This window comes from Oncorhynchus mykiss, chromosome 25, assembly GCF_057628025.1.
Source record: "Oncorhynchus mykiss isolate SJ-2025 chromosome 25, ASM5762802v1, whole genome shotgun sequence".
In the NCBI taxonomy this organism is placed as follows: domain Eukaryota; kingdom Metazoa; phylum Chordata; class Actinopteri; order Salmoniformes; family Salmonidae; genus Oncorhynchus; species Oncorhynchus mykiss.
Genome location: NC_143046.1, coordinates 64,672,866 through 64,699,262, shown reverse-complemented (window position 1 = coordinate 64,699,262; position 26,397 = coordinate 64,672,866). Strand labels below are relative to the sequence as shown.

Genomic DNA, 26,397 nt, shown 5'->3' with positions numbered 1-26,397 from the left:
AAGCCACCCTAGCTAACACCTAACAGTCAGGCCTAAACTGTAGGCTATATTTGTCATTCAAAGAGTGGTTAGGTAAAGGAGAGCCAGGCTCAGCTTCACATGCCCATTATCTTTTAGGGGAAATGACGCAATGCTTAAAAAAATAAGCTAAATCCCCTGATATGAACTCACGAGTCACATCGGGAGGTGATTAGGTGTCAGTAAAGGACCAACTGGACAGTGAGATATTACACGCAAGTTTGCTGTAGTTTGTACTGTAGGCGACATACTTTGTCCTTAACTATAGCAAAAAAGATAGATAAGTGACTCCAGTTATTTAATTGATTTCTTTATTTGTCCTTCAGGGAAATGCACAGTTCAGCAATGCTACTACATACAAATAGCCATACAATAGCAATTTATTTTTTGGTGTTTAATAAATTCGGACATATGATATACTAAGACGAGTGTGTAATTTATACTTGTTTGCAGTTACACTCTTAGATAAAAAGGTTCTGGATAGAACCAAAAAGGGTTCCATGCTTGCGTCATATATGTCACCCCTTAAGGTTATATATAGAACTGAAATTGGTTCCATATAGAACCCTATATGGAACCCAATGGTTCTATATGGAAACAATGTTGGGTCAGTGAAGAACCCTGGGGTTCTGATCAAAGAACCCTGCAAAAGGGTTCTATATTGAACCTATCAGGTTGCCATACAGTATATGAAGCAAGCAATGCAACCTTTTTGGTTCTATCCAGAGCCTTTTTTTCTAAGTGTAGATTCTGCAGTTGGCAAAATACTCAACACTGCTCATCCATTTTCAAATTAAAAACATAAGCCACAAAGTAATGACTCTGAACAGCTGCTTGTTTCTGGTCCAGGAAAACTACTGCACATCCATTGCAGAAAGAAAAACACATGGTTTTGCATAGCTCCGTTGTAATGTAGATAAGGCACTTCATCAAGTACTTGATTCAGGCATTTTTATCATATAATCAACATTTCCCCTGGTTTAAGTCCTCTATAATCAATACTTCATATGTGAAAGCACATTACTCAAACAACATTTTTTAAACTTTGTTAAATCACATACAGTATGCTCTCTGTATAAATCTGCCCACCTATCTTTTGGCATAAGTCTCATTTTCAACATTCTTGAAATATTGAAATAGTCTTCTTGTGCATATTGCAACGGGCCAAGACTCACACGTTGTCCCATAACCCCACACAACCCAGTGTTTCTCAAAAAGACCAATAATTGTGCAATGGTTCGGGGTTATGTGGAGGAAAAGGCAACACGTTGTCAAAAAAAAAGAGAAAAAAAATGTCAAAACTGAAATCTGTCTGGGCAGGTTGTAATATAGTCACTTTCTTGGAGGTTGGCACTGTACCAAAGGTAACATGTACAGGTACATTTAACGTTGATGTGAAAATGGTTATTCCATCACATGGAAGATAGCATCTCCCCTCTCCTCTAGTCTCGCACATTTAGAGGAGGCAATAGGCCGGTGAATAGTTACCAACCGTCATCAGCTAGCTGTTAGGAAGAAGTGGGAGTGTACCTGGAGCAGCTCTTTGTAGGACTGTAGTCCTGTCCGTAGGATGACAGCGACCTGTCTGTCAACTCTATCCAAGCTGGTCCTCATACTGCTTTCTGAAACAGTCTCCAGCAGGGAAAAAGTCCCAGAGCCTCTCCTGGTACATCTTCCACACGTATGACTCCTGGAGGAAGCAGACAAAAAGACTGGTCAATCTATAGCAGCAAATGAGCCGAGCCTAAAAACTGGTGAGTCACAGTTAACTTTGGGTCCTGATATGACAACCTTTTCACAGGACAAAGGGGTCAAAAGAGTGACAAGCGCCATACCTGACCGGTGTGTTCTGTCTCATCTTTGTTGATAAGATACATCAGGAAAAACCTGTCAAGCCAAATAGATTTGAGATACATGAAAATTACCACTTGATTCACAGTCATATTTCACTTGCATCATTCAACATCTCAAAGATCAACTGACCTCTTTCACAACTATAGCAGGAGGAAATTAAAGTCTCATTCAAGCATATTGTTTTTTGAGTTTTTTTACTGGGGCATAGATACCATCAACTGTTGTGTAAAAGCCATCCATCAGGTTGTTTAATAGTAAACAAGTGGGTATAAATATGCAGGAAGACGAAAGACCTGTCGGCTAATTGATACTTCAGAGACAAAAAAAGTCTAGCTTTTAAGTGCCGGGTTACATTCAGTCTAGATACTCACAGGTAGTTGGCCAAGTTGTGCTCTTGTAAGGTGTGTGTCTCAAAGCCGTGAGGCGTCGTGTCAAAGTAGTCATTACCGATGCCACAGATGAAACATTTGGTCTGAGGAGAAAAATATATGAAACACTCAAACATTGTCTTCTGTTGACCTGCACTACAGAAGAAAGTAAACCAAAGTCTCTCACCTCCATATCCTCTTTCACTTGCTCCTGTTGGTCTCTCAGCTCTCCAAAAGCATCAATGATCAGACCTACAGACACACAACCAGTGAAGATGTCTCTTTATGGACAGGGCAACTTAACACAATTCTCCTCCCCCCCACAGCTTTTTGTATTGCAATGTAGAATATTTCAATGGTTGAACAGCGGCTGACTATGGGAAGCAGCATCACTTTAGGCAGTGGTGTAAAGTACTTAGGTAAAAATCCTTAAAATACTACTAAAGTATTTTTTTTGAGTATCTGTACTTTCCTATATATATATATATATATATATATATATATATATATATATAGTTAAGGGATTTTTTAATCAATCTAATTATGTATACATTTCAATCAGGACTGACTAATCAGAATACTATTATGTTACTGTATAGATGTATGAATTTTATTTTAATACTAGTACTGAATATAATGTGTGAAATTATAATCAAGAATTAGAACAATGACTGTCTGTTCCTTGGTAGAAACGAATGAACTTATCGTCAGACTGGCTAGAACGCTTATCTACACAGGAAGGCCTTGGCTTGGTCATAAATTATCTATACTGGTGGGGGTCGATGTAGGAAGGCTTGAGAACTATACTGCCATTGTACCGGAGTGGAGGAGGGACGGAACAGTTTGAAACTTAATGACATCATTTTCAGTTTATAACCTGTTGTAAATTGTATCATGTTCAGTACTCTCGAGAATAAATGCTACAGATTGATTTTGAGACTGGTCTCTGTCCATTTTATGCAAATAAGTGTCTTACAAATTCTTAGGAGTGGGCAGAGTGTTTAATTGAATTGGTTAATTAAAACAAAAAGGAATTTAATTCCTCTAACATACATATACATATATATATATATATATATATATATATATATATATACACCAATCAAAATGTACAATCATGTAGTAACCAAAAAAGTGTTAAAAACAAGGCCAGGTCATCTGATGCAGCATTCCATCACTCTCCTTCTTGGTCAAATAGCCCTTACACAGCCTGGTGGTGTGTTGGGTCATTGTCCTGTTGAAAAACAAATTATAGTCCCACTAAGCGCAAACCAGATGGGATGGCATATTGCTGCAGAATGCTGTGGTAGCCATGCTGGTTAAGTGTGCCTTGATTTGTAAATAAATCACTGACAATGTCACCAGCAAAGCACCCCCACACCATAACAGCTCCTCCTCCATGCATCACGGTGGGAACCACACAATCCTCTGTTCCAAAAACCAAAAATCTCAAATTTGGACACATCAGACCAAAGGACATATTTCCACCGGTATAATGTTCATTGCTCATGTTTCTTGGCCCAAGCAAGTCTCTTCTTCTGATTGGTGTCCTTTAGTAGTGGTTTCTTTGCAGCAATTCGACCATGAAGGCCATGATTCACGCAGTCTCCTCTGAACAGTTGATGTTGAGATGTGTCTGTTACTTGAACTCGGTGAAGCATTTATTTGGGCTGCAATTTCTGAGGCTGGTAACTAATGAACATATCCTCTGCAGCAGAGGTAACTCTGGGTCTTCCTTTCCTGTTGCGGTCCTCATGAGAGCCAGTTTCATCATAGCGCTTGATGGTTTTTGCGACTGCACTTGAAGAAACGTTCAAAGTTCTTGACATTTCCGCATTGACTGACCTTAAAGTGATGATGGACTGTCGTTTCTCTTTGCTTATTTGAGCTGTTCTTGCCATAACATGGACTTGGTCTTTTACCAAATAGGGCTATCTTATGTATATCAACCCTACCTTGTCACAACACAACTGATTGGCTCAAATGGATTAAGAAGGAAAGAAATTCCTTTTAAATTAACTTTTAACAAGGCACACCTGTTAATTGAATTGCATTCCAGGTGACTTCCTCATGAAGCTAGTTAAAATAATGCCATGAGTGTGCAAAGCTGTCATCAAGGCAAAGGGTGGCTACTTTGAAGAATGTCAAATATATTTGTTTAACTTCTTCGAGATAGGGGGCGCTCTTTTAATTTTTGGATAAAAAACGTTCCCGTTTTAAACAAGATATTTTGTCACGAAAAGATGCTCGACTATGCATGTAATTGACAGCTTTGGAAAAAAAAAACTCTGACGTTTCCAAAACTGCAAAGATATTATCTGTGAGTGCCCCAGAACTAATGCTACAGGCGAAACCAAGATGAAATTTCATACAGGAAATGCCCCAGATTCTGAAGGCGCTGTGTTCCAATGTCTCCTTATATGGCTGTGAATGTGCCAGGAATGAGCCTGCCCTTTCTGTCGTTTCCCCAAGGTGTCTGCAGCATTGTGACGTATTTGTAGGCATATCATTGGAAGATTGACCATAAGAGACTACATTTACCAGGTGTCCACCCGGTGTCCTGCGTCAAAATTATTGCCACGAATGATTTATCATCGATAGATATGTGAAAAACACCTTGAGGATTGATTCTAAACAACGTTTGCCATGTTTCTGTCGATATTATGGAGTTAATTTGGAAAAAAGTTTGCGTTGTAATGACTTAATTTTCATTTTTTTTCTTACCCAAACGTGATGAAGAAAACAGAGCTATTTGTCTACACAAATAATATTTTTGTAAAAACGGAACATTTGCTATCTAACTGAGAGTCTCCTCATTGAAAACATCTGAAGTTCTTCAAAGGTAAATTATTTTATTTGAATGCTTTTCTTGTTTTTGTGAAAATGTTGCATGCTGAATGCCAGGCTGAATGCTATGCTAGGCTATCAATACTGTTAAACAAATGCTTGTTTAGCTATGGTTCAAAAGCCTATTTTGAAAATCTGAGATGACAGTGTTGTTAACAAAAGGCTAAGCTTGAGAGCTAATATATTTATTTCATTTCATTTGCAATTTTCATGAATAGTTAACGTTGCGTTATGGTAATGAGCTTGCGGAGAGAATTACACTCCTGGATACAGGTTTTTTTCGTAGCCAAACGTGATGAACAAAACGGAGCGATTTGTCCTACACAAATAATTTTTTTGTAAAAACTAAACATTTGCTATCTAACTGAGAGTCTCCTCATTGAAAACATCTGAAGTTCTTCAAAGGTAAATGATTTTATTTGAATGCTTTTCTTGTTTTTGTGAAAATGTTGCATGCTGAATGCCAGGCTGAATGCTATGCTAGGCTATCAATACTGTTACACAAATGCTTGTTTAGCTATGGTTCAAAAGCATATTTTGAAAATCTGAGATGACAGTGTTGTTAACAAAAGGCTAAGCTTGAGAGCTAATATATTTATTTCATTTCATTTGCAATTTTCATGAATAGTTAACGTTGCGTTATGCTAATGAGCTTGGAGAGAATTACACTCCTGGATACAGGTTTTTTTCGTAGCCAAACGTGATGAACAAAACGGAGCGATTTCTCCTACACAAATAATATTTTTGTAAAAACTAAACATTTGCTATCTAACTGAGAGTCTCCTCATTGAAAACATCTGAAGTTCTTCAAAGGTAAATGATTTTATTTGAAAATCTGAGATGACAGTGTTGTTAACAAAAGGCTAAGCTTGAGAGCAAATATATTCATTTCATTTGCGATTTTCAAGGACAAGGACATCCCCCAACCTGGACGACGCTGGGCCAATTGTGCACCGGTCTCCCGGTCACGGCCGACTGTGACACAGCCTGGGATCGAACCCGGATCTGTAGTAACTCCTCTAGCACAACTATTTATTTTTTTGACAACTTTTACTTCACTACATTCCTCAAGAAAATAATGTACTTTTTATTCCAAACATTTTCCCTGACAACCAAAAGTATTTTTTTTTGATTGCTTAGCAGGACAAGAAAGTTGTCAAATAATTCACGCAATTTGCGGACGACACAACAGTGGTAGGCTTGATTACCAACAACGACGAGACGGCCTACAGGGAGGAGGTGAGGGCCCTCGGAGTGTGGTGTCAGGAAAATAACCTCACACTCAACGTCAACAAAACTAAGGAGATGATTGTGGACTTCAGGAAACAGCAGAGGGAACACCCCCCTATCCACATCGATGGAACAGTAGTGGAGAGGGTAGCAAGTTTTAAGTTCCTCGGCATACACATCACAGACAAACTGAATTGGTCCACTCACACAGACAGCATTGTGAAGAAGGCGCAGCAGCGCCTCTTCAACCTCAGGAGGCTGAAGAAATTTGGCTTGTCACCAAAAGCACTCACAAACTTCTACAGATGCACAATCGAGAGCATCCTGGCGGGCTGTATCACCGCCTGGTACGGCAACTGCTCCGCCCTCAACCGTAAGGCTCTCCAGAGGGTGGTGAGGTCTGCACAACGCATCACCGGGGGCAAACTACCTGCCCTCCAGGACACCTACACCACCCGATGTCACAGGAAGGCCATAAAGATCATCAAGGACATCAACCACCCGAGCCACTGCCTGTTCACCCCGCTATCATCCAGAAGGCGAGGTCAGTACAGGTGCATCAAAGCTGGGACCGAGAGACTGAAAAACAGCTTCTATCTCAAGGCCATCAGACTGTTAAACAGCCACCACTAACATTGAGTGGCTGCTGCCAACACACTGACACTGACTCAACTCCAGCCACTTTAATAATGGGAATTGATGGGAAATGTAAATATATCACTAGCCACTTTAAACAATGCTACCTTACATAATGTTACTTACCCTACATTATTCATCTCATATGCATACGTATATACTGTACTCTATATCATCGACTGTATCCTTATGTAATACATGTATCACTAGCCACTTTAAACTATGCCACTTTGTTTACATACTCATCTCATTTGTACATACTGTACTCGATACCATCTACTGTATCTTGCCTATGCTGCTCTGTACCATCACTCATTCATATATCCTTATGTACATATTCTTTATCCCCTTACACTGTGTACAAGACAGTAGTTTTGGAATTGTTAGTTAGATTACTTGTTGGTTATTACTGCATTGTCGGAACTAGAAGCACAAGCATTTCGCTACACTCGCATTAACATCTGCTAACCATGTGTATGTGACAAATAAAATTTGATTTGATTTGATTTGATTATCATTAGAACATGTTGTCATCACTACTGCCTCTGGCCTGGTGGACTCACTAAACACAAATAGTTTTGAAATTATTTATACTTTTACTTTAGATACTTAGTATATTTTAGAAATTACATTTACTTTTGATACTTAAGTATATTTGAAACCAAATACTTTTAGACTTTTACTCAAGTAGGATTTTACTGGTTGACTCACTTTTACTTGAGTAACTTTCTATTAAGGTATCTATACTTTTACTTGTTTTAGGGTACAGGCTGTATCTGTCTGTGTGTTCTAGACTTACTGTGAGGTGAGCAGTCAGTTTGAGTGTCTGTAGGAGAGACATGAGGCTGACTGATTGTCTCTGTCTGAGGTGGAAAAACCATTGGAAAGTTTGAGGCTTTCTGACTGTGAGAGAAACATTAAGGGCCTGTGTGTAAGGGCCTGGTGGAGACAGACAGACCGAGTTATGGGTCTCTCTCTATGGGTGATTAATCCCCTCCCTACACAGCCCTTTTCACAGCCCCTTCCAACCCATAGGGAGCAGGGTGACTTTGACAACAGGGAGCCAGAGTGACACTGACCCTGCTGGGTCTCACCCTGGTCCCCTTCGCTGTCCCAGATACTGCCTCCTGTGATCCAGATTAGTACAGTACGTACCCTGTATGATGGCCAGCAGGATGACGATGACAAAGAAGAAGAAGGTGATGTCGAAGAGGATGCGGTAGAGCTCGTACGGGTCGCCCGCGGGGTCCTCGATCTCATCCCCGATTCCACCCCCTGCCCTCACACCAACGTACATGTGGAACAGGTAGCACTGATGGAGGAGAGCGAGACAGAGAGAAGGTGAGAAAGAGAGTGAGGCTGGATGGAAATGCAATAGATCCATTCACAAGGCACCAAACAGGATTGTTAAACTGGGCTGGTGTTAAATTTATTGATTTATTTTTTAACTAGTGTGGCCTCCACATTATGATGTTAGTGAAAAATCCAAGGACTCACAGTCATCATGTCGTCACACTTCATATCGGGCTGGTTGTCATCCTCACTCTTGTTGTAGAATTTGCGGAAGAAGTTGAAGGCCACCACAGTGTACAGATAGACCACCACCGCCAGGAGACCTACAGTCAGAACCAGCTGAGACAGAGAATACCTCAGGTTACTTCCACTGTGATGTACTTTATCTCTATGGTTAATACCAAGGCAGAACTAGAGCTCTGACTCAACACTGACCCCTGTTGCCTGGTGGCCAAACTGCACCCACCTGTTTGCCATTGTGGGTGACGGAGGACAGTATGGTCCGGAGGGTCTTGAAGCCCATGGCGATGTCCAACAGATGGGCAGCGAAGAAGAAGTTGTTGTAGTGACCCAGGATGGACATGGTGGTGTACCACACCAGGTACAGGAACGACTGCAGGGACACACAACATAGAAACAGATCAGTCAGATCAAGTCAACAATAATGTGGTGTTATCATATACCAAATTATGCTCTTTGTAAATGTGGAACACTTACATTGTCTGTAAACACCACACCCATTTTCCAGCACTGGTACTTGGTGTCAATAGAGCTCAACCTGTCAAAAGAGGTGGATTGATGTGAATGGTACTGTTTTTGACTTCACTCTGTATATGCTAACTCGACAACTCTATTATAGGCCACTCTCCCAGGGTCTCACCAGGACACCAGCGATGCCTCCTTCACCACCGTCTCCTCTGTGGGGTTGAAGTCCAGAGCACTCTTATCCAGCCCCAGCAGCTCTGCTATCCTCTCTGCTCCATACAGATCTCCATACTTATTGATCACCTAACAGCAGCAGGCCATGATAACAAGGAGAAACAGAGTAAATAGTAGAAATAGTATGTGCATGTTCAAGTCATATTGATCTGGTGAATAATTCATACAAATTCCACCAATAATTAATTAAATACTGTCTATTTACCTTGCGTTTCACAAACTTGTCCCAGTAGTTATTAGGGAAGGAACTACACAAAAGAGGATGGAAAATATCATTATTACAATGAGAAGGTACAAGACAGGGAGTTAAACAAAAACCTTGGTATAAACAAGTAATCCACAATCTGAAAACTACATTCAAATACCAAAAAGTTGATGATTATAGCTTGTGGTGACGATTATAGTTTGCGGTGACGATTATAGTTTGCGGTGATGATAATAGTTTGATTATAGTTTGATTATAGTTTGCGGTGATGATTATAGTTTGCGGTGATTAGAGTTTGCGGTGATGATTATAGTTTGCGGTGACGATTATAGTTTGCGGTGATGATTATAGTTTGCGGTGACAATTATAGTTTGCGGTGATGATTATAGTTTGATTGTAGTTTGCGGTGATGATTATAGTTTGCGGTGACGATTATAGTTTGCGGTGATGATTATAGCTTGCGGTGATGATTATAGTTTGCGGTGATGATTATAGTTTGATTGTAGTTTGCGGTGATGATTATAGTTTGCGGTGATTAGAGTTTGCGGTGATGATTATAGCTTGCGGTGATGATTATAGTTTGCGGTGATGATTATAGTTTGATTATAGTTTGCGGTGATGATTATAGTTTGATTATAGTTTGCGGTGATGATTATAGCTTGCGGTGATGATTATAGTTTGCGGTGATGATTATAGTTTGATTATAGTTTGCGGTGATGATTATAGTTTGCGGTGATTATAGTTTGCGGTGATGATTATAGTTTGCGGTGATGATTATAGTTTGATTATAGTTTGCGGTGATGATTATAGTTTGATTATAGTTTGCGGTGATGATTATAGTTTGCGGTGATTATAGTTTGCGGTGATGATTATAGTTTGCGGTGATGATTATAGTTTGATTATAGTTTGCGGTGATGATTATAGTTTGCAGTGATGATTATAGCTTGCGGTGAAGATTATAGTTTGCGGTGATGATTATAGTTTGCGGTGATGATTATAGTTTGATTATAGTTTGCGGTGATGATTATAGTTTGCGGTGATGATTATAGCTTGCGGTGATGATTATAGCTTGTGGTGATGATTATAGTTTGATTATAGTTTGCGGTGATGATTATAGTTTGATTATAGTTTGCGGTGATGATTATAGTTTGCGGTGGTGATTAGAGTTTGCGGTGATGATTATAGCTTGCGGTGATGATTATAGCTTGTGGTGCTGATTATAGTTTGATTATAGTTTGCGGTGATGATTATAGTTTGATTATAGTTTGCGGTGATGATTATAGTTTGCGGTGATGATTATAGCTTGCGGTGATGATTATAGTTTGATTATAGTTTGCGGTGATGATTATAGTTTGATTATAGTTTGCGGTGATGATTATAGTTTGCGGTGATGATTATAGCTTGCGGTGATGATTATAGCTTGCGGTGATGATTATAGCTTGCGGTGATTATAGTTTGCGGTGATGATTATAGTTTGATTATAGTTTGCAGTGGTGATTAGAGTTTGCGGTGATGATTATAGCTTGCGGTGATGATTATAGCTTGTGGTGATGATTATAGCTTGCGGTGATGATTATAGTTTGATTATAGTTTGCGGTGATGATTATAGTTTGCGGTGATGATTATAGTTTGATTATAGTTTGCGGTGATGATTATAGTTTGCGGTGATGATTATAGCTTGCGGTGATGATTATAGTTTGCGGTGATGATTATAGTTTGCGGTGATGATTATAGCTTGCGGTGATGATTATAGCTTGCAGTGATGATTATAGCTTGCAGTGATGATTATAGCTTGCAGTGATGATTATAGCTTGCAGTGATGATTATAGCTTGCGGTGATGATTATAGTTTGCGGTGATGATTATAGTTTGCGGTGATGATTATAGTTTGCGGTGATGATTATAGTTTGCGGTGATGATTATAGCTTGCAGTGATGATTATAGTTTGCGGTGATGATTATAGTTATGCTCTATATGACTCACGGGGTGTTGATGACGAGGCGGTCCCACTGCCCTTTGATGTCATCGTCTGACGGCTGCTCTGTGATGTAGAGGCCGTCAAATTCCAACTTCCTGGCGATCTCCTTCTCTCTCTTGAACACCACCAGAGGCACCTTGGGGACACGGACAGACACACAGACAGAACATTAGATCACAGCCCCACAAGGTACTGTCTGTGATAATATCATCACACGCTGGTGTTTACCAAATACACCGTCAGAAAAAGGGGGAATAATGTATTGATGGTAGATTAGTTCCCATATTACAATATAAATGACTTCTTGAAAACTGCTGTGTTTATTACTAGTCCATTATAATGATGAAACATTTATTCTCAAGGGATATTATAAATATTTTGGTATGTGTGCATATAAGTTAGTTATCTGTATGTGTGTGTTTGAAAAATGTACCTTTAGGTAGTAGTATCCCACCACACACAGGAAAGAGATGACTGTGTGTAGTATGGCCAAGAAGCGCAGTGTAGGTGCCATGTAGCCGGTGCTCTCCTGCAGGACAAAATACTCCATCCCACCTTCATCATCCTGTTCATCAGTAGCTCCACCTCCATTCCAGGGATCTGGATCATCGTCATCCCCGTCATCTCCAGTCACCTGACACAACACACGCTCAGTGTATATCCATGACAGCCCAATAGTAACACTGTGCTCTATTTGATTAGATAGAGTTTGACATACTTTGTAGAAGAGCAGAATAAAGTTTATGGCAAATGCAACAAACAATGCCAAGAAACGCAGGTTGTAGAAGTTTCTGGCCAGATAGTTCTGAAAAACACATACAAGCATATATTAGACAATAATATGCCATACAGCATGCAACACCACAAACACTAATGTGCTATTATGATAACAGGGCTAAATGATGTGAATGGGTATAGCATCAGTGTGTGGTTTCACCAGCATCTTGGTCTGGTAGATGTCCAGGCTAGAGAAGAAGCTGGCCATGAACTCCTCTGGAGACTCTTTCTTCAGTCCCGGTCTCTTCTTGGGGGCCTTCTTCTCCTCCGGTGAGGGCTCTGGGGGAGCCTCCTCTTTGACTTTGTCCTGGTCCTTCTTCTCCCCATCCTCTGGGCTGTAGACACAAACACACACCATTAAACAGGGTGATGCACAGACAGACCGACCAACAGACAACTAGCACCCTCACCAAATCAGTTCAGCTTCCAGCAGGAGCAAAACAAATGCTGTTACGGCTCAGTCAGGTCGGGAATCTTGTGTTCACACTGAGAATCAAATCAAAGATCAAGGACGCATTAGGCCACTCACTCTGATTTCTCTGGCTCGGCTTTGTGGTCTCCGTTGGTAGGCTCCTTAGTCGCAGCCTCCTTCAAGAAACACATGGAATCCTGGTAAACCCATTCATGTTCACAATGGAAATAAATAAATAAAAACTTTGGTACACTTTTTCTGTGAGCATACTGATGGACAAATCTGAAGAAATTTTTTAAAATCGCCAATTGTCTACAATGTGAGCGTTTGAAATTGTACTATATTTAGTCTTTGGGTTACTGTTTTTTTTATATACACATTTCATGAATCAAACCATGTGAATATATGTTCCAAATTAAATTCCAAGACTGTTGGAAAAGCATTCCAAGTGAAGCTGGTTGAGAGAATGCCAAGAGGATGCTAAGCTTTCAAGGCAAAGGGTGGCTACTTTGAAGAATGTCAAATATAAAATGTTTTGATGTGTTTAACACTTTTTTGGTTACTACATGATTCCATATGTGTCATTTCATAGCTGTGACGTCTTCACTATTACTCTGCAATGTAGAAAACAGTAAAATTTAAAAATTTAAAAAACCATATATGCTCTGACATATACCGTGAACTGTGGGACCTTATATAGACAGGTTTGTGCCTTTCCAAATCATGTCCAATAAATTGACTTTACCACAGACTTTACCACTTCATTCAAGTTGTAGAAACATCTCAAGGATGATCAATGGAAACAGGATGCACTTGAGCTAAATTTCGAGTCTCATAGCAAAGGGTCTGAATACTTATGTAAATAAGGTATCTTATTTTTTTTATACATTTGCAAACATTTCTAAAGACATATTTTCGATTTTCATTATGGGGTAGTGTGTAGATTGATGAGGAAATGTTTTTATTTAATCCATTTTAGAATAAGGCTGTAATGTAACTTGTTTGCTGAAGCGCGAAGGCCCATCTGAACCCCCTCCTGTATTCACATGACTTGATTAATTAAATGTGTAAAAAAAAAACTAACTCAATGTGTCCAAAGACTAAATATAGTGTGATACAGAAACTGCTGTAGGTCACAAACGACAATGAGTTGAATCATACATTTGGCATATTTAGAACAGGTCAAATAACAATACTATATGGTTTTAGTCATTTGAATGATTTTCACATTTTCTCCAAATTCTAACTTTGACTGACACTGTCAATGTGGCCATTGACTATAGACACCAAATGTCATGCATTTGCACCAAACAGAATTTGTTCTGTGGCACATTGAGAAGAATGGCTTAAACTACAGTTCATTTTCAGTGACATACACATAACAGAGGCCTGATTTTACACAGATAACCATTACTCTTTTAATAAAACTGAATGTGTGATTTCTGAGGATATTCAGATACCTTGGCCTTCTTCTGCTTGACGGCACTGGCTAAAGAGGGGGCGTCGACCCCCACCACCTCACCCATGTCCCCCAGACCTGGCTCGGGCGCATGCTTTCCCCCCTGGCTCTTGGTTTGGATGTTAAGCAGCTCAGCCATCAGATCTGCCTCTGCCTTGTCCCCCTGGCCCATGTGGCCCATCTCTGCCACAGATGACGCCTCACTCGCCTCCATCTTCTCTGTCTCCAGCACATCACCATGGATACCAAACTGTGTGGGGTCGGGCATGTTCCCCAGGATGTCTGTGACCTTCATGTTCTTGGCCCCCTCCACCAGGCCCCCGCCAAACATGGAGGACCACAGGATATGGAAGAAGCCCCACACCAGGTTGTAAAGGAAGCGGAAGACGCCAGTGATAATCATCCAGAAGAATGAGAAGAAGCCTTGGACCATTTCCCTCACACTCATCTTCCTGAACCTCCTGTACTGCCGCCTCATGCTTTTGAAGGTCAGCAGCTGGCGGAAGCTGAACAGGTTCTTCCTCATGGAGACGCAGGAGTTGGTGAAGGCGGAGTGAGACTCCATCATGCTCTCCTCCTCTTCCTCCTCAGGCTCCTCCGTCACACTCTGGCTGTCCTCGTCGTCCTCTTCGGGACGCTCCACTGCGTCAGGCTCAGAGATCTGTGAGGCCAGCTGCATCTCAAATATGGTGTCCTCACAGAAGTTGACAAACAGCTCCATCTTCTCGCTCTCTCCACCCTCATTCACCACGTCAAAGATAAACTGTCTCTTAGACTCTTTGACTTGGGGCTTCTCCCACTGTGTACGACTAGACTCGCTGATCTCAAAGTAGACCCTCTCGATGCGCTTGGCTCCACCCATAATCTCTATGCGGCCCAGGTAGGGCTCGAAGTAGTTTATCACGCTCTCGGCCAGGTCCAGGAAGGTGGCTAGACGGGCGTCGTGAGGCATGTGTTCTGACAGGTTGGTGAGCAGGACCGCAACGTTAAAGCCAATGTCCTTGGCCGGCTCATGAAAGCGCTTCACAAACTCCTCGTAGTTGAACATGTCGTTCTCGTCAGCCTCGGCACAGGAGAGCAAGAACTCGATCTCTGACTGGGAGTACTGCTTCTGGTTCTCCATGGACTTCTGGAACTCCTTCTTGGAGATCACTCCCTTGCTCTCCGGGTCGTACTCCTTGAAGTTGTCCGATGTGGTCAGGTCTTTGAGTTTGAGGAACATATCGAAGAACTTGAGGATCATCTCCACATTGCTGGAGGACTCCACCAGGGTGTCCACCATCTGTTTCCCGATGGTTCCGTTGACAACGTTACCTGTGGGGTTACTAAAGTTTAGAACACGTGTCAAACACAAAGGATTCGGTCCGTGACACATTTCTATCTGTCCCACGCAATGATTTGGGTTGTCAATTTATTTTGGCCTGCTTACATACTGCCGTGCTGCACTACAAGTTAGCAAGCACTGCCAGCATGCAGCACGACAAACGGCAGTGGATTGCCATACCCACACACAAGCCAGCCAGTGCGCTGTATCATATAATCACTAATGGCACTGACCAAATCTTCTACCGGACCGAAAGTTTAAAAGTGTTGTAGGCTAAATGTCCATGCCAAGTTCTGGTTCCAAAGCCTACAGAACATGTCATCTTGGTTGTCAAAAAGTTATAAGTTAAAGTATTCACATGTGGGTATAAATTACTACTAAAGGACAATAGGACACACAAGCGAGTATAAATGAGTCAACAGCTGAGTCATCTACTTTATGAAATTAAGATGACATATGTCATTGTTTTAAGATGGTCATACCATGGATCATTTAGTTTTGTTTTAGAATTTTAGGACCCCTTTAGGTATCAAAACTGCCTTCATACTTCCATTTATTTTTTAAACCCGGTACCTGTTAGTCACGGGAGTCGTAGAGCAAATCGGAAAAAACATTGTGTTCATGAGAATCTCCCCTTTCCATAGAGTTTTGTAAGTCAAATCGTTTGGATGCTTCAGACATTTTCGTGAGAAGATTGATTTTCGGGTCTGACAAACACCGTTCTAGTTCTGACACATTTCACCGCAGATGCGGAAGTGCGATATATCGGTGGATGCGGTGGATTGAGAAGCATCCAATGCAAAAAAAAACATTGATATCTCTAGATTAAATTGACAGATTTTGATGATTATTTTATTATGTTACTTATGGCAAAAACGAAAGTAGGGTGGTTGGTCAGGGTTGATGAGTAGGTGTTTAATGCGAACATCTAGCAACCCAAAAGATGCAATTTCGAATCTTATCACGGACAACTTTAGCATTTTAGCTAATTAGCAACTTTCACCTACGTACTACTTTTTAGCTACTTTGCAACTACTTAGCATGTCAGCTAACCCTTCCCTATAACCTTAACTATTATAGCTAACCCTAACCTTAACCCTTTAAGCTAACTCCTAAACTTAACCCTAACCTCTAAACCCTATCCTAGCTAACGTCAGCCACCTAGCTAGAATTCTTAGCATATCGTATGTTTTGCAGAGTCGCAACATATAGTATGTTTTGCGAATTCGTAACATATTGTATGTTTTGCAACTTTTCAAGATATAATACATATTGCAATTCGTAACATATATGAAATGGGTGATGGACACCCAGAAATGAATACATCTAAAAACCTGTTTTCGTTTTGTCATTATGGGGTATTGTGTGTAGATTGATGAGGATTATGTTTTATTTAATCAATGTTAGAATAAAGCTGTAAGCAACAAAATGTAGAAAAAGTGAAGGGGTCTGAATAATTTCAGAATGCACTGTATGTATCTCTTGTTTTAATATGTTAAAATGCTATATATAGCACCCTATGTACATAAGTGGACATTATAAAGTGACCTATTATTTGTAATAAAACAATGGCCAGTTTGGGTCACAGTTGTATGCAGGTTTTTTGATGTTGTAAAAACAAACATAATAGGCTATGTCAGGCCCACGAATTCGTTGTGTTTTTTCAATACGGCCCGTGGTCTGATTGAGTTTGACACCCCTGGTTTAGAACAAACAATAGAAAGTACAACGTAACCATAATACAATCTGCTAATTGAATTGTCCAAGTAGAATGGATAGGTGTTTGATGTCATGTAATATCATTTCAAGTAAATACATCTGTTTACAGGGTTTTAGGCACAAAATGGATAAAATAGATAGAGCATATGCTGGTAGCGAGTGTTCTATCAGTGCCTCTAGATATGACCACAAGGTGTTCCGTGATGAGTCACGACTGAGATGAAAAGGTAATAGAACCTTCCAGAAGGGAGAGCATCATCACGATCATGTCCTTCTGCAGGTCCAGCAGCTCCTTCAATAACTCAATCTGACTTGAATCCTGGGGGAGAGGAAACGAAAGCAACTTTGTGACACATCCTTCACCACATCAAAAAGGTTAGCGCAGCTCTCTGTCTGGGGCCAGTCCACCGCTAATATCCCAGCATGGCATTTGGAGAGATCAAGGCCCTCTGAGAGCGCTAGGTCCCAGCCATCCATCAGCACACAGGCTAATGTCATTCTGTCGGGCCCAAGCAGATGGCTGGGAGGGGCTGACTCATTTTGGGCCTCCTTTGAGCCGGCTCACAGCACATAATAAATCTGAGGAGGGACTTTGATTAGCTTAATCAAAACGCGCCCAGCCGCCCTGTCAATCTGTCAACCTGCAAACAGCCCTGCCCCTCTGGATAACCCTGAGATAAACTAAGACGGTACAAGAAGTTTCATTCTGATCCCATCTGGGTTATTGGCTACAAAGCACATCTAAGGTGTCTGGCTGTGCGAGTGATGGATCTTTCAAATTAAGGCAGAGAGAAAAGCCTGTCAACTAGGCAGAGAGAAAAGCTTGTCAACATGCTGCAGAGTACATATCTGAGTTAAGAGAGACCTCTAGTGGCAACACAGCAGATTGTTGAACTCTCTATCCACATATAGTTTGATGTTGCATCACATGAACCAGATTCTATTCAATTTCATATCTGATGACATAGATTGAATATTGGTTGAGTAAAAGTAAGTTGATTAGGAAATTGTACTGAGTTGTATTACCTGTGACAGCTTCATCTGCATATTGGCAAACACATGCAGGAATCCCACCACTGCATCCCATAGCCTGCTGTGTGCCAGACTCTGCTGGTTCCCAATACACGGGCCCTAGCGTCACAAAGAGAAGATCACTAAAGTCAAGACGATTGGATCACCATGATTAACCATACAACACATTCCTGTCTGTGAAGGCTAGTTTCTTCCAACCCAAGAACCTTGTGTTACCTGTATGTACTCAGTGAGAGAGTTGAAGATCTGCTTGGCCACAGCCAGGGCTTTGGAGAAGTTCCGCTGGCCAGCCTCATCCATGATGTCTTTCCCAGAGTAGTACCAGTAGAAATCACTGATCGATTCCTAATATTGGACAAATCAACATGGAACACATGATACTGTAAACAGACATTACACACAAAGCATATACGGAGTGAAGGTGGGGGATAGTATTTTACCTGCAGACGGAGCAGGTAGTCCACAGTGCTGATGATGATATTTACTGTGGTCGTGTTCCCTGTTTGAGTCCGCAGGAAGTTTTGAAAGTCTGAAGAAAGAGAAAGTGGTCAAATACCAATGAATGGTTAGCGGATGAGGTAATGATATACATAGTACATTGTGGGCAGTAAACACAAATAATACGGATCAGAACTAAATACACAAGTCACAGGTAGGCTAGAGTACCTTAACCGGTATTGAGGTAAGGTGTTCTAGAACGTTTGGACGTACCGTTGTTGTGTCCCTCACAGAGCAGTTGCAGAAACCTAAAGAGATCCTTAGTGAACTCATCGTTTTGCAGTACTTTGGAACCTGGACACAGGAGATGAGATTGACGACTGTCCCCTTTGGTTAGGAGGGGGCTAGAAATCAGGCAACCCCCTCAACCTGATCTAACACAAGCTTACAAAATGGCTAGCATAACTTTCACTTCAATACAAAGCTGCTGTCTAGTCCTCAAGCTCCTAGACTAGGAGACGTTTGTCATGAAAGTATATGCTCCCTCTATGAGATATTCATATCACTTTGACTTGATATACAGTACATACTGTATGCAGGGAAGGATGTTCAGTATACAACTGCATGGCAGAGCTTTGTTGTTCTGTACTTCAGATACAAGCAAAGCTTTGGGAATGTTATTCTTATTCCTAATTTACTTTATCAAGTAATATTGGTTAGTAGTATCAACAAAAAAGAGACAGACAAGTTTCCAGATAGACCACAAGCACTAACTTTGTATAGGAGACCACAAGCACTAACTTTGTATAGGAGGAGACCACAAGCACTAACTTTGTATAGGAGGAGACCACAAGCACTAACTTTGTATAGGAGGAGACCACAAGCACTAACTTTGTATAGGAGGAGACCACAAGCACTAACTTTGTATAGAAGGAGACCACAAGCACTAACTTTGTATAGAAGGAGACCACAAGCACTAACTTTGTATAGAAGGAGAGAGAGTTAAGAGTCAGTCTGGGTCTGATGCTATGGATTGAACAATCTGACCATATGTCTTATTGGAGCATGCATTTGTTCCTTCAGATCAGTATTTTATTATTACATTCCAGACAGAGGGGAGGGGGAAGGGGTGGGAGCCGGACGGAGAGCAATCAGGATGGCAGCATTGCGAAATGAGTAGAATCTAAACCATGTATTTACCCCGCTCACTCACGTTGACTGCGACCGATGAGTTAAAATATGATAAGAAGAAACAAACAAAAAAAGCAGACATAAGCAAAGGAGAAGACATTGAGTTTCAATAAGTAGTAAGGAAGAAGAGATCTATAATCGACATCACTTTAGGCGTTGGACATACAGTAGACATGCGGTTAAGAGTCTCAGGTAGGTAGGTCTACAGGTTCTGCTGCACAGTTTGGCAGGACTGGTGTGGGACAGGGGGTGAGAAACACTACAGGACTGCAGTCACCATCACTTATGCCTGGTTACATGAGGTGGGAATGAGCTGGAGTATCTAGGAGAACATAGCCATTTACTGTATGCACTCCATTAGATCCAACCGCTTCGATGGTGGGTGATCTATTGTGTATAGATCTGTTTTCTATCTTGTTGACAGACAGTGCTCAGATGTCACATGACTGAGGAACATACAGTAGCACAGGCTCATGAACACAGACACAATGACATATGTGACAATGAGATGAGCTTTTTCATCACAAACATAAGAGCGAACGTGGCGCGCTAATGCTGCACCATGTATCTGTAGTAGCCCTATCAAAGGCCTTCTTCTAACACAACAATGGCATGGGCCAATCATTAGCTGGTGGGTTGGACATCGGCTGACCAATCGTAATGACAGGTGGTGTATCCTTATGGACTGCTGTTATTGCTTGCTTATGAATATGAAGGAATAGCCTCCAGATGTAATCTTGACATGACCTCCATCACAAGGTTCAGTAAGTCTCCATTAATGAATTCAGTTTCTCTATGGGCCGATTCAGAATTTCCAACAAGATGTTAATAGGAACACAGTGACCACTTGGTGTAGCACAAGCAGTAAAAGCAACCCACCAAAAATCATATTAGTTGAATAATGACATTTTAGACAGGCTTTGTCTGTGAGCATTAACTGGTTGGTAATCAGAAGACAGGCAATTTATGACCCTGTGGCTGGGTGAGAGGAAGTGGGAGGGGTCAGATGAAATCAACATTGAGTCTTTAGAATTCTATATTTTTTTATCTACTTATTATTTATATTTTATACTTGTTTAAGGTTTTAGACATAACAAATCTGTACGGAGTATCATGGTTCAGCATTCGCCAATAGCACCAAGTGGACTTGACTCTCAAAGGTAAGAAAATAAATTGTTATCTTATAATCAAAACACATCTACAATTACTTTTCATTAACTCAAAACAATTCTAAGATATGCATGTATTTAATATATCAGAATTCAAATGCCATTCCTTTCTGACAGGAAAGAGAGATTACTGTGCATATGTCTGTCTGAGGTAGTCTAGTGTTTCCCCTCACTTACTTGATCCTTCCTCAGTCACCATCCCAAGACCTTCCGCTTTGTTTTGCCTTTCAAATGCATTCAAATCCAGGACACTAATGAATTTGAAGGAAAGAGAGCCAACGTGGTTTATATCTTTTAACATGTATAGTTTTGCTCTGTTTGAATGTCAAACAGTCAAAGATTTTTGTGTTGTGATATCATTTTACCTGCAAGACTGCATGAGTCCTGACAAACTCTTGAAAAAGCCAGCATCTCCTTTTTCCTTCAGATAGTCAAGCATTTTCTACAAAAAAGGAAATACACAAAACAAATTGAGCTGTACTGTGCCACTGTACATACTGAAAAGATTGATATGGACCATAAATATTCTGATATACCTGCTGAACCAGTATGTTGCCTCCGTTGAGTATAGAGATGCCCAGCTTCAAGGTAAAGGTCACCATGGGCCCAAGCGTACCTAAAGAGGATAATCAGGGATCATACTGTGTGTGCGTGTGTGCGTGTGTGTGTGTGTGTGTGTGTGTGTGTGTGTGTGTTTACCTTTGCTGGCACTAATCATCTGTAACACCATCTCAGCAGCTCCTCTGTCATGCAGTCTGGCCTGCTGGTACAGAGTCTTCTGTTTCTCCATCTCTTTTTCCTAACAGGTCAACAAACACTATGTAAACACACACCATGTAAACAAACACAGCTCCTTACAAAACCATTGAAACTAGTCAAATCTAATATCTCGATGGGAGGTCCAAAACACCTCAAACGTTTTCTCTTTTCCTTCTTCATCTTCTTCTTCTTCATCTTCTGCACAGCTCTAAAGACAAAAGCTTTGGTAGTTAGATCTCTGTTGACCTCTACATGATACTAAAGACATGTATCCAAAAGCAGATTCATATAGGCTTTGTACCTTTGCCATCATGTCTGCATATGCAATATACAAAGGATCCTCTTCCAAAGAACTGAATGGAAAAACAGGATAAACATGTGTGAATGAACCTTACATAACTAAACAAATATACTCCACAATAAACACATCTCTCAGGTGCATGACTAAGAATAAATGTAACACAATTACTTGTGCTCGAGGGCCTCTCACTGTGTGGGGAGAAATGCTGCAGTGTTTTAGTTCAATGCGACAGTTTATTAGCCAAGGGATACACCGGCAATATTACATAGCACAGATGGAGCAAGCAGCACGATGCCAGGTGCCTAGGTGTGTGTGTGTGTGTGTTTACCTCCGCTCAGTGAGCGCATTGTGACTGAAATGCAGGATGAGCTGATGAAGAGGGTCTGGCTGCATCTCTGCCTCCTCCTCTTCCTCCTCCTCCACCTTCAGTTGGGTCTTCTGCACAAACACCCAGCCACACATCAGAGTACCACCCTACCCTGAGACCCAATCACCTGTCATTACAGAAGTGCCCTTTACCCTCTGAGACTGACAAAATGTGCCTACACTGAATTGATACACATTTTAAAGATCACAATAACTTTACTTTGAATTAGTGAAATTGCAAAAAATAAAATGAGTTGTTCAAATTACACTGCAACACGCTTCAGGAATAATGATTATCAAGGCCAATCTACTGGGCAAAAACTGGTTTAATCAACATTGTTTCCACGTCATTTCAACACCAAAAATATATGTGATGACGTTGAATCAACATGGAAAACTGATTGGATTTGCAAAAAGTAAGGTATTTTTTCTATGGTCTTTTTTTTCACCCAACCTTTAACCTTTAACCTAAATTACATTGTGAATTTTTTGTTGATTGCACGTTGACAACTCAACAAAATGTGAATCAAAACTAGACGTTGAACTCACGTCTGTGCCCCGTGGAAAGGTATCAAGCAGAAATATGGATAAGTTACTATCCATATGCAGTTACCATTGCCATTATATAAAACAGTCTCCTCTGTACATCACTCACCTTAGAAACAACAAGGTGTACTTGATCAACAGAAGCACATTGAAATTAAAGATGCAGAATGTGCAGTCAAACCCTGTCCCACCATGTTGCTTCATTACTAGTGTGATGGCCCATTGAATCACAGACTGAAAGCATTCCGGGTATGACACGCCACTCATCAGCAGACCATGCAGGCCCACACACAGGGACATACACACAGTACATTTAGATGGTACAGCAGTATCAAGGTTAGCGGTGTGAAGGTGTGTGTTCAGTAGAGATAAAGGGAGGAAGATGACAGTTAAGCATGACTCTCCATGAGCCTGATCCATACTCTATAATACTTTATACTCGTCTACCACTTTATCCCTGAGAACCACAGATACTCTCCCAATGAACAGAGGCCACCAGGAAAAGATGGGGCAAAAATAGTGGTAGAGGGAATACTATTCTACATGGTCATCTCTTTTAGGATGTAGCCACTTTCCCTACATTTTAAATCTACCATATTTGTAAAAAGGCTTATAAAGTGTTATAGAGTGTTTATAACCATTTTTCTTCATTGCTGTTTTGATAAATGTAGCAGGTTCTTACACAGGACGGCATGGGGTTTTGAAGAATTTTAGAGATATCTAGAATCAAAGTTGTAAAGAAATCAACCCTTACAGGGACAGTGTATCTTAATTATTTGATTACAACAAATTCCTCAAATGACATGACTATGACACTATACTTTGTCCATGCTGCAACAGAAAATTTATGAAGGACACCACACCTTCCATAAATTTCACCAGTAAGCCGTAACATCGTGGTTCGATGCTCTCTTACCCCTGTAGCAAGGGAAACAGCTCTAGAAACGGTACAGTTACAGTACAGTACAGCCGCCACTGACATCCAGGGTGATGTCATGCGTGCCCGCGTAGGCGTTTCAGTTTGCAAGGGACAGAGCCACACAGAGCCAGGGGCAGAACATGGATGATTGGCAGAACCCCTGCGGCACTTGGCGGGCATTGTACTGGCGAAGCGTTCATGTTGTAGCACGGCCAGGTGAGGACGGAGAAAAGAGACTAGCCCCACAGAGAGAGCACAAAGAGAGGGCTGGGCACTGGGGTGGACAGGTACAGTACTTACTGCCAGGTCCTGCACTAGCTTCTCTTCAAAAGAGTACGTCTCTGTTTCTATCCATATTCTCTGATAGCCCAGGAGGAAGAGGTTAATAGAGCGATGCCTGGGGGGGGGGGGGGGGGGGGGTAGAGGGAGATTAGGAGGGTTAGCAGGGTGGACCAGGAGGAAGAGGAGAGGAGGGGGGTATAACGTTAAGAACGGTTAATACTGGTTAGTATAGGACAGGGCTTCCCAAACTCTGTCCTGCTTCCCCCCTCCCCTGGGTGCACATTATGGTTTTTACCCAAGGAGCACACAGCTGATTCAAATAACCAACTCATCATCAAGTTTTGATTATTTTAATCAGCTGTGTAATGCTATGGCAAAAAACATAGTGCACCCAGGGGGGGCCCCAGGACCGAGTTTGGGAAACCCTGTTATAGGGCACTGGCAAATCCAACTGGTCACCATTGAGAAACACCTTGGAAGTTTGAACTGTACCCCCCCCCCCCATTTCATAACATTTTCATGTATACCCCAGTAAAAATTATCACAGGATATATTTATTCTAGCAACATCTACAGTACACTGTAATGATTAAAGCTAAATAAAATATATGGTATATAAATTACAGCGACATTGGTACAGAAACCTATAAGTTAGAAGAAAAAGCATTTGGTCAGAGTGAATATTTTAGTGATGAGTGTAGCTTTATAATAGGCAGACCAGTCAGAAAGCCAGTGGGATCACAGTATGAGAGTTATAGTTATTGTACAAACTATGGCTGGGAGGAGGGGGGAGGAACAGGAGGTCACAAACATTGTCTGAACATTACATTACCGTTAGCATGGAGAGCAGACTGTCATAGTCTGTATTCTCATGCATTTTTTCGAGCCAATAGCGTCGGTAGGCATTCAGGAAGTAATTATTACTTTTGTGCCTGAGGGGAGGTACAGTATAGTCATTCAGGAGAGATTAGAGAGAGGGTAAAGTAGCAAAGACAGAGTAGTAGATATATTGTAAAAGGTTGGTAAGCCACTGTCACAAAGGGTACAGAGCGAGTTATGTGATATTATTAGAGGTAGAAAGGAAAAGTAGACTGACATTGCATCAAATGTCCTTAACATTTCTAGCTCTAACCTGACTCAAAAGGCCAGTGCTTACTAATTACTCAACAATATGATGCAATGTCACATTCTCCAAACAACAACAATAACTAATCATTTGGTGACGAGGAGAGACATGAGAGCACACATTAAAGATGGCCGCCCCCAGGTCGAGTCTCTGTGATTGAGTTACAGTGCAGCAGGGCATGAAATTGCTTGTGTCCTTTTCTATTCCTTGATAACGTCCTGAGGCGAGACATTTGTTCGTACAGATTAGGGGAGGGACGCTTCATATTAATACAGGGTCAGAGCCCAGGAAAGAGGGGTGAGACTCATGAGGCATAGAGAAAGACATAGTGCAGGGTTGGAAATGAGAGAGAAGGCTAAACTTAACACAGCCTGCTGCCTCCCAATACAGACATCAGCAGCTGGGGTATTCTATTGTAATATTTGACGATTATATAGTAATATTTATGTTTGTAAAGGACTGACTACACAACATGTAGATGGTTGTGATACCTGGGAAGATTGTAGAGAGGAGCCATGCGGAAACAGGCCACCACCGCACGCTTTCTCTGCTTGGACAGCAGCTTCTGCCACACACACTTCTTAGACCTCAACGGCTGTTCCACCTACAATTAACAAATGAAGACAAAATATGTAAGTTGTAATATAACATACGAAACAGGGTGTATGGTTAGGATCACAAATGTGACAATTATCAAGTTGAGTAAAGATCAGAGAAGCAGGACATAAAGCATCCAGGATATAGATCACAGCTCAAGGATCTGTAACATGGATATAAGGGGCCCGGATAGAGAAGTGGATGTAGGCAGTAAGGGGGATGCATGGTGCAGCCAGCCACTGACCTGCTCCAGATGGAAGACTGCAGCCGATATGCTTTGGACTCTGAACACTGTCCTCTCAGGGTCTGGAGGCCCCTCGTTCTTCACCATCACATCTTTATACAGGTTCAGCTGCCACCTCACTGCAGGGTCGTCTGACTGGGGGTGGGTTAGTACAGTGTAGGAGTTAGAAAACATCACAGATTTTTGATAGAGTTGCTAGTTTTATGGATTACAATAATGCCATAATAGACAGCTCACCTTTTCTTGAAGGTGCAAATTTTGCCGTACATGTTCCTTCACTTCATCATCTGTGTCCTTCTGTTGAGCAAAACATGAAAACAATTAGATACACCGTCATCAGGTAGTGTGTGGCCAGTGATACCTGATCCTC

The 26,397-nt window shown here is 41.3% G+C and overlaps 1 protein-coding gene across 1 annotated transcript in view; it reads right to left on the bottom strand.

Moving 5' to 3' along the window:
• Positions 1–315: 315 nt before the first annotated feature.
• Positions 316–26,397, bottom strand: part of LOC110505504 (ryanodine receptor 3) — a 160,970-nt gene continuing 134,888 nt past the window's right edge. The window contains exons 72-104 of the mRNA XM_090220746.1: positions 26,265–26,324; positions 26,028–26,162; positions 25,678–25,790; positions 24,080–24,176; positions 22,277–22,386; positions 21,949–22,000; positions 21,799–21,855; positions 21,588–21,687; positions 21,425–21,504; positions 21,254–21,330; positions 21,066–21,139; positions 19,729–19,746; positions 18,802–18,882; positions 18,531–18,619; positions 18,307–18,435; positions 18,085–18,189; positions 17,296–17,377; positions 14,017–15,329; positions 12,674–12,732; positions 12,305–12,479; positions 12,086–12,172; positions 11,801–12,001; positions 11,373–11,503; positions 9,391–9,433; positions 9,127–9,254; positions 8,964–9,024; positions 8,713–8,859; positions 8,451–8,585; positions 8,109–8,265; positions 2,428–2,492; positions 2,244–2,344; positions 1,854–1,905; positions 316–1,708 (exon numbers count right to left, since the gene is read on the bottom strand). Coding sequence (XP_090076872.1) covers positions 1,613–1,708; positions 1,854–1,905; positions 2,244–2,344; positions 2,428–2,492; positions 8,109–8,265; positions 8,451–8,585; positions 8,713–8,859; positions 8,964–9,024; positions 9,127–9,254; positions 9,391–9,433; positions 11,373–11,503; positions 11,801–12,001; positions 12,086–12,172; positions 12,305–12,479; positions 12,674–12,732; positions 14,017–15,329; positions 17,296–17,377; positions 18,085–18,189; positions 18,307–18,435; positions 18,531–18,619; positions 18,802–18,882; positions 19,729–19,746; positions 21,066–21,139; positions 21,254–21,330; positions 21,425–21,504; positions 21,588–21,687; positions 21,799–21,855; positions 21,949–22,000; positions 22,277–22,386; positions 24,080–24,176; positions 25,678–25,790; positions 26,028–26,162; positions 26,265–26,324 — 4,410 coding nt within the window. The 3' untranslated portion in view covers positions 316–1,612. The remainder of the gene's footprint in view (positions 1,709–1,853; positions 1,906–2,243; positions 2,345–2,427; positions 2,493–8,108; positions 8,266–8,450; positions 8,586–8,712; positions 8,860–8,963; positions 9,025–9,126; positions 9,255–9,390; positions 9,434–11,372; positions 11,504–11,800; positions 12,002–12,085; positions 12,173–12,304; positions 12,480–12,673; positions 12,733–14,016; positions 15,330–17,295; positions 17,378–18,084; positions 18,190–18,306; positions 18,436–18,530; positions 18,620–18,801; positions 18,883–19,728; positions 19,747–21,065; positions 21,140–21,253; positions 21,331–21,424; positions 21,505–21,587; positions 21,688–21,798; positions 21,856–21,948; positions 22,001–22,276; positions 22,387–24,079; positions 24,177–25,677; positions 25,791–26,027; positions 26,163–26,264; positions 26,325–26,397) is intronic.